Source organism: Rhagoletis pomonella, unplaced genomic scaffold (assembly GCF_013731165.1).
Source record: "Rhagoletis pomonella isolate Grant_MI unplaced genomic scaffold, Rhpom_1.0 Rhpom_scaffold_05716, whole genome shotgun sequence".
Classification (NCBI taxonomy): Eukaryota; Metazoa; Arthropoda; class Insecta; order Diptera; family Tephritidae; genus Rhagoletis; species Rhagoletis pomonella.
The window spans coordinates 1-8,511 of NW_023464254.1; the positions used below are offsets into that span (position 1 = coordinate 1).

At 37.1% G+C, this 8,511-nt stretch overlaps 1 protein-coding gene across 1 annotated transcript; it reads left to right on the forward strand.

Moving 5' to 3' along the window:
• Positions 1 to 6,439: 6,439 nt before the first annotated feature.
• LOC118755243 (zinc finger CCHC domain-containing protein 3-like) lies at positions 6,440 to 7,582 on the forward strand. Its single transcript, XM_036490091.1, has one exon. It carries the CDS (start codon positions 6,440 to 6,442, stop codon positions 7,580 to 7,582), a length of 1,143 nt encoding a protein of 380 aa, XP_036345984.1.
• The last annotated feature ends 929 nt before the right edge of the window (positions 7,583 to 8,511 follow it).

Sequence of the window (8,511 nt, forward strand, 5' to 3'; positions counted from 1 at the left end):
TGTATGGGAAAAAACAGCAACACCCTAACAAAAAAAAATCTAAAAAATCAACGGTAATTTTTAACAACTTGAAACTTGCACTTTCTTATACTATAATTGAATGGACTACAATACTGCATACCCGAAAATTATTTAAATATTCTAATTAAAAATTTTGATGACCATTTCTTGAAGTTTAATTCGTTTTTTTGCAATTTGTGCAAGCTTTTAAACTTTTATTATTGTGGTTTTTGTAACAGATTGAATTATATTCTAAATGAAAATCATTAAAATAAATAAACATAAAATAAATAAACATAATTTCCAACAATATCATATTGAATTTCGTTGCTAATTAGTTGATCGCATCTGAATGTATGTATGTACATATGTACTTACATACATATATGCATATGTACCCCATAGACATACTCCAAAATCATTTATTGATAACGTTCTTGGACACGCACATAATATTACATATACGTATGTACATACTAACTTTCTCTTATTTGGGGCTGACAAACTTTAACTTAAGGGTCGACTTTATTTCGTCTACGAAAATGCCCCAATAGTTTTGGAGTCTAATGAAAATGCATTTTCCACGCATACATATATCTACATACATATATGTACATGCTACATTAATTGACAACGTTTTTACATGCATATATAAATACATACATACATATGTGCATATTGCTGCTTAAATACTACGCACATATATACATACATAATTACACGTATACTCAAATACACCAATTAACTATTTCATTCATAAACGCATTCGCATATTTCTCAAGGCCAAGTAAATTCATTCATAACAAGTAAGAAAGTCTAAGTTCGCGCGGAGCCGAACATTAAATACCCGGCGGAAATATTAAATATATGATTTTCACCTTTCCGAAAGCTACCGCTACATGGGAAGCCTAAGGAGTAAATTAGCGTCCTTAAATTTCAAAATATTGACGTTTAAAGCATTTCTAAAATTTACCGTTATATGAAAAGCCATAATTTTAGTCCGATTTCAATCATTTTCATCGATTTGCTTTTATGTAGCAAGGACAATAAAAATACCGAGTTTGGTACAAATTGGTAGAACGGTTACCGAGATACATATATGTGATCATAAGTGGGCGGTGCCACGCCCATTTTTCAAAATTTTATTATAGACGTATTTCCTGGTAAGGAATTGTTGCAAGCATCAATTTTGAATAAATTGGCTTTAATATTTACTGATTTATCGAAGATTTCGTATTTCTCCAAATTACCGTTATATGAAATGTGGGCGTGGTTATTGTCCGATTTTAAAACTTTTCGGCCTTTTGGTATCCTGTACCAAGGTCAATAACTGTGCCAAGTTTGGAAGAAATCGGTGCAGCGGTTGCCAAGATATACACATGTAACCATAAGTGGGCGTGGCTACGCCCATTTTCCAAAAATTTATAACATTCTTAGTTTTCCTCTAAAAATTGTTGTAAATATACATTTTGAGTGAATAATCTTCAGTAGTTACTAAAATATCGCAATTTTCGTATTTCCGAAAATTACCGTTATATGGGATGTGGGCGTGGTTATTTTCCGATTTTTTTAATTTTCGGCCATTTAGTATGTTGTATCAAGGCCAACAACTGTGCCAAGTTTGGAAGAAATTGGTGTAGCGGTTACCAAGATATACACATGTAACCATAAGTGGGCGTGGCTACGCCCATTTTCCAAAAATGTATAACATTCTTATTTTTCATCTAAAAATTATTGTAAATATCAATTTTGAGTTAATAATCTTCAGTAGTTACTAAAATATCGCAGTTTTCGTATTTCTGAAAATTACCGTTATATGGGAGGTAGGCGCGGTTATTGTCCGATTTTGCCCATTTTCAATACCATCCGTCCTACGCCCGAAAGAAGTACACGTACCAAGTTTCGTTAAGATATCTTAATTTTTACTCGAGTTATCGTGTGCACAGACGGACGGACAGACGGACGGACGGACGGACGGACAGACAGTCACCACTTAATCGATTCCTCTTTTCATCCTGATCATTTATGTATACATTTGTCTATATCTATCTCACTTCGTTTTGCCTGTTACAAACAACCGTTATGTGAACAAAGTTATAATACCCTTGTGCACAAGTGCGCTCGGGTATAAAAACAGCCGCAGCACATCTCCCCGCAAATTCATCACCCTCAAGCGTAACTTTATCAATCCGACACAAAAATTCTAAAATGTAAAATTGAAGAAATCTCGGCCAGCCAAGTGAAAAGTGGCAATTATTTCTCTATATCCAGTAAAATTAGTTATCTCGAATTTTGGTAATTTTTGGTAGTTTTTGACAAAACACTAAATTTTTCTATTCCCTTCCAATATTTCAACCACTAACTAGTATTTTAAGGTGTCATTTTAATAAACATTAAATAAAAGTGAACGTTTTCTGCAGGAAAATACATATATTTTTTTTAATAAAATCAAAACTTCTAAAATCACAATCATGTGTGGTTTTATCGGAAGTTCACAAATGTAACGTGGCAACTTAGCTCGTTTTCACATTTTTCGGTCCGAAATTGTAAAATTTTTGTCCGCGACGCGCCAAGATTTTTGTACAGGTGGGTCACTGTGCCTTGAACACCATTTGTATAATTGCAAAAAAATTTTTCTATTTATTTTTGAATATTAAAAATTTCTAAACTTCAAAGCGTTTATAAAAATATATTTACATATATCCACGGATGATTTTTAATTTTTTTCACCCGTAAGAAAATCTTCAGTACAGTTTAATAATTTGTTTGTGGATGGAGGACAGCGAGGGGAAGACGAAAGCAGACCAATCGTACATATGTATGCACATATTTACATTTATTAATGCATACATGTTTATGCGTTTGTCTTTTTGGATGAATGAAGAATTTCATATATGTAGTGATTTAGAGATTACAATTTGAATAATATACTGTGGCGTGTATGCTAGAGGCGATGCAACTTCTTGGCGTCTCGCCGTTTGTCTTGGTTCAAATCCCGGACGGACCAAGTAATAATCTTTTTTTTGTTTTTTTTTTTTAATTGTCATATCCATATTCCATTTTAAATTTTACTATTAGCTTTGTTTAAAATAATATATGTAAATGGATATGTAGGTACAAACGCATGTATAATTTCACATAATCGCTCAAATTTGCCAAAAGTTACTGAAAGCTTTATTGTTTTCACTAAAATATTAGTTATTAGAATTAAAATTTTATGCGAATCCAATTTTTATTCCCATTTTTAAAAAGCGCAAGTATGTATGTATATGTTCGTGCCACAAAAATTATTTCATAAGTAGTTAATTTTAAACACAAATGTGTATGTACACTGGCAATCAAAAGTGAGTGCATTCTGTTTTTTGTTTAATATTTGCAATGTTTTTGAGTTAAACTTTTTTGTTATTTTCGACGGGAATTGGGTTTTATGCATATAACAAGTGTAATTTGTAAAAAATAGCGCTAATTTTTTTATTTGTTTGCAAACGGTCATGCGCATTTTATTCTACAAGAAATTCCCTTTTATTTGGTAAAAAGTGCAAAAAGCCGTCAGCAATAAAAAATCATTAAAAATCAACCTGATTTTTAGCCGCTTAAAACTTGATCTTCTTCCACTAGAATTAAAAAACCGATCTATCTGCGTACTCAAAATTTTTCTAAAAACTCAGATTAAACAGGTCAAAATTTAGACGAGAATTCGTTGAATTTTTCTATGTTCTGTGTAAAGCTTAAAAGTTTGATTTGTATAGTTTTGATTAAAGCATGAACCACATTTTTATAAAAAGATAATAAAAAAAATTTAATTGAAAAACATTGCAAATATTAAGCAAAAAACACCATGCACTCACTTTTGATTGCCAGTCTATGTATGTATGTACATATGTGTGTAAACTTTATGCCAAACTATCATTATTTTAAATTGTATTTGCATCTTCATAAAAGGAGAACAAGATAAAGAATTTAACAAAAACTACAAACTAATGAAAATTATGTGAAGATTTACCATATTTTCGTTTATTTGCTCGCAAAGAACATCACATTTCATGTTGTATTATGTTATCAACATTAAATTCAACAGAATTTCTACATTCCGACTTGAACTTTTCTAACGCTGTTAATTTTTCGTCCGCGAATAGTTTCCACTTTCAGTTTGCACCTTCTCTATCTATCTAAGTTCTCTGGCTGAACGTCTAAGTTTTACTATATTTCACCCCATTCAATTATGCCGTGCTAATTTTTATGTTTATTTTCTCTTTTTCATACGGAGACGTACGAAAATTGAGCTTTTCTCGAAACAATATGGATTTTAAAATTCTTCAGTGGAACATAAGAGGTTACCTTAACAATCTCTGTGATCTTCAGCTCATTATAAATGAGTATAGGCCGAATTTTATATCTCTACAAGAGACACATTGCCCACCAAATTTTACACCTATTCCACCCCATAATTATGTTGCTTATTTCCATAATTCTCCACTAAATGACTACGCAAAGCAAGGAGCGGGAGGTCTTATTAAAAAGAATATTCCACACAAAATGTGTACCATTAATACGCCGTTACAAGTAGTCGCTATCGAAATTAATCTAAACGTTACATTTACAATCATTTCAGTGTACATTCCACCCTCCCAAACCTTTTATCACCAGGATCTAATTAATATTTTCTTCGCTTTTAACACTCCTATAGTTGTTCTTGGTGACTTCAATAGCTGGAACACGATGTTGGGCTCTGTTAGAAACAACAACCGCGGAGATATTGTTGAGAGCGCTATTCTCCAGTCTGGTTTATGCATTTTAAATGATGGTAGACCAACACATTTTTCGTCACATAATACCTTTTCACATATTGATATTTCTTGTTGCTCACTTTCCCTTTTCCCCATCGCCTCATGGACAGTTTTAGAGGATTTGCATCATAGCGATCACTTCCCCATTAAAGTCAAAATAAATTTACAACAACGTCCAATGCAACCTAGTCCAACTCCGCCAAAATTTCTGTTGGATCATGCAGATTGGTATACTTTATCAAAGCAAGTCGATATTGAGCTTTCGAAACAGCAGGTGACTAATAGAAGCAATAGTGATGCAGCTTCGTTTACTAAAGCCATAAGAATTGCGGCTAATCTACACATTCCCCAATCGAAAAATAAAAACACCTTTACTGTTCCGTGGTGGAATGCAAGCCTTGCTAAATTAAGAAAGGAGAAAATGACAGCTTGGCAATTATTTAAAAGTAACGCAGTACTTCCTAATCTAATAAATTTCAAAAAATTAAAAGCTAACTTTCGATTCGAAGTGAAAAAGGCTAAAAGACAAAGTTTTGAGGAATTCACAAAATCAATTAACAAAGACTACCCTATCTCAGACATTTGGAAAAAAATTAACAGGTTGTCAGAAAAGTCAAGCAGTAGCACTATTACTGCAGTAAAAACTCCAAACGGTACCCTTATCGATACTAAGGAAATTTGGAATTATATCGGCAAAGTATGGTCAGAATACGCTTCAAACAGCCACTTTTCGGCCCTGTATAATCAATCTAAAAATATACAAAATGATATTAATATTACTTCAACTCCAAACAAACAAGCAAAACTCATTGAAGAACCGATTACAGTGGTGGAACTGGAGGGCTGTCTGCGGAAGGTGAAAGGTAGGACACCGGGACTAGACCGTATCTCCTATCAGATGATACAACAGCTATCTATACTAGGTAAGCAGAGATTGATAAATTTGTATAATATAATATTCAAATCAGGTATAATTCCAAATGCATGGAAACTTGCTACAATAGTTCCGATTCCTAAACCAAAGGGGATATGTCAAGCGTGGATGGGCTTCGGCCAATTTCACTGCTATCTTGTTAATCAAAAATTTTCGATAGAATATTAGCTAACAGACTATCATGGTTTATGAATAGTCAAAAACTTATTGCTACCAACCAAGTTGCCTTTAAGTCTGGAAAGGGTTGTACTGACGCTTTGCTTCATTTAGCGAAGAATCATGTAACTATTTTATCCTTGGATTTCGAAAAAGTTTTGATCGAATCGGTTCACATGTTATTTTAAAGTTTCTATATTCTCAAAATGTTGGACCAAAAATATTTCATATCATAAAATCATTTTTGTCTAACCGGCGAGTCCATATAAGAATAAATAATGCTTACTCTAATTATCCGTCCGGGGCTAGTAGCCCATTCCAGCGGAGCGGAATGACCCAACGATCTCCCGTACGTAACACGTTACTGGCCAGACGACCAACCAGTGACAATACGGATGTCCCGAGTTCAAATAACGTGGAGGATTCTGCAGGGTCACCAGCAGCACGCATAGAAAGCGGAAATGGGGCTGACTCTCAGAGAATCCAATCAATCGAGAACTCTACTGAAAAGTACAACGGCGCCCTCCGCATGATTGGGGAGAAGATTGGGGAACTGAGGAAGATGATGGATAGCCAGAGGCACGTGAATCAGCAAATGAAAAACGTCCTGACCAGCATCTCGAAGCTCTTCGAAATCGTTGAGGGTAATGATCAAGAAAGAACCTCAGTTAGTACTTCAGTGAAATCGACTCAAACAGACCGGCCAGTCAAAGGTGATAAAACAGGGAAGAGGTCGGCGAACGAACCCACACCCGAGAACCGCCCACAACCGAAAGATAAACGCATTCGTGTCAACTCACCTCGATCACAAGCAGAGAAAATGGATCGCCAAACTCGTAGCAGTGATCAACCAGCAACTGCTGACAACGCGGCCCAGAAGCCAAAAGGCGATAACCAGTCGCTATGCTCCAACGCTACCACAGCCAACTTAAATATGGAGTGGACTAAGGTGAAACCGAAAAGACGGCAGAGAAAAAAGCCAACCCGCCCGGATGCCATTGTAGTCAAATCCTCTGGAGAGTGTTCTTATGCTGACATTTTGAAAATGGTAAAGAGCGAGGAAAGCCTGAAGGGTCTAAGCGAAACTGTGCGGAAGATCAGGAAAACAGCTAGTGGCGATCTCCTGTTTCAGCTGAATAAGTCTGAGGACGTAAATACTGCGAAACTTCAAGAGGCAGTCGAAGGAGTACTGGCAGGTAAAGCAGAAGTCAGGACCCTAACTGAAATGGTTCATATAGAGATACATGATATCGACGAAGTTACGACAAGCAAAGAGGTGTGCTTAGCTTTAAATGGTCAAGGTGGGTCCACTAAAGTGCTAGTATCCGATATCCGGTCGATGCGAAAAGCGTACGGAGGCACACAGACCGCAAGCTTACTCCTACCCGAGAGCTTTGCCAATAAACTAGTAGGCCAAGGTAAAATCAGAATTGGCTGGGTTATCTGCCGAATAAGACATAAAATACAGCCAAAGCGCTGCTACAAATGTTTTGAGTTCGGCCACATATCGAAGGGCTGTCGGAGCAGCGACGATTTTGGCAAATCGTGCTTCAAGTGCGGTCAAACTGGGCATACGGCCAAACTATGCACAAATGCTCCACGGTGCTTATTATGCGTAAAACGCGGCAGCAATCCTACCAGCCACCAGGCAGGAGGCAACAAGTGTCCGGTATATCAACTGGCGCTAAGCAAAATAAAGGTATGATGAGACTTTTGCAGCTTAACCTCAACCACTGCCAAGCGGCGCAGGACCTCCTGTCGCAAACAATATTAGAGGAAAAAATCGATATTGCGATACTCAGTGAGCCATACAAATCGAAATCGTCTCAGTGCTGGCTTCAGGATCAAAGCGGAAAAGCGGCTCTCTGGTCATGCGGGAACCCAGCTCGCTGGATGCAGGGTGCCGTGTCCGCAAATGGCTTCATTGGTGCGGAAATCGGCAACTTGTACGTATACAGCTGCTACATTGCACCAAGCATAAGTATACAGGCATTCGAAAATATACTGTTAAATCTAACAATTGATGCTAGAGGCAGGCAGAATGTTCTTATAGCAGGCGACTTCAACGCGTGGGCACAAGAGTGGGGATGCCGCAGTACAAGCCCAAGAGGGCGAGCTCTTCTGGAGGCTTTCGCTTGTTTGGACGTCGTTTTACTAAACACGGGAACTGAACACACTTTCAGCCGAAACGGTTTTGGGTCAATAATAGACCTGACCTTTATCAGTTCCGGGCTATATAGATTCACTGAATGGAAACATAGCACGTGTTATACGCAAAGTGATCATTCAGCTTTAATTTGCAATATCAACTGCAGACGAGAACTGTCTAAGCGGACTCACAACCCCGGAGTATCGCACGGGTGGAAAACCAGTACTTTCGACCCCGAATCGTTTACCAGCATGCTACCATCCACCGTTTACCAAGGGTCAGCAGACTCCATGGCCGAACACCTAATGGCCGACATTCGCGCAGCTTGCGATGCATCAATGGCCAGGAGAACTTCCTCCACGTATCGTCATGCGGTCTACTGGTGGAACGATAACATAGCGGACCTGCGAAAGAAATGTCTAAGATGTAGGCGAAATGCTCAGAGAGCTAGGGAAAGAGACAACTTCGTGGTATTTCGTGCGGCT

Coding starts and splice junctions, on each gene's coding strand:
- LOC118755243 (XM_036490091.1), top strand. CDS start 6,440: ATGATGGATAGCCAGAGGCACGTGAATCAGCAAATGAAAAACGTCCTG.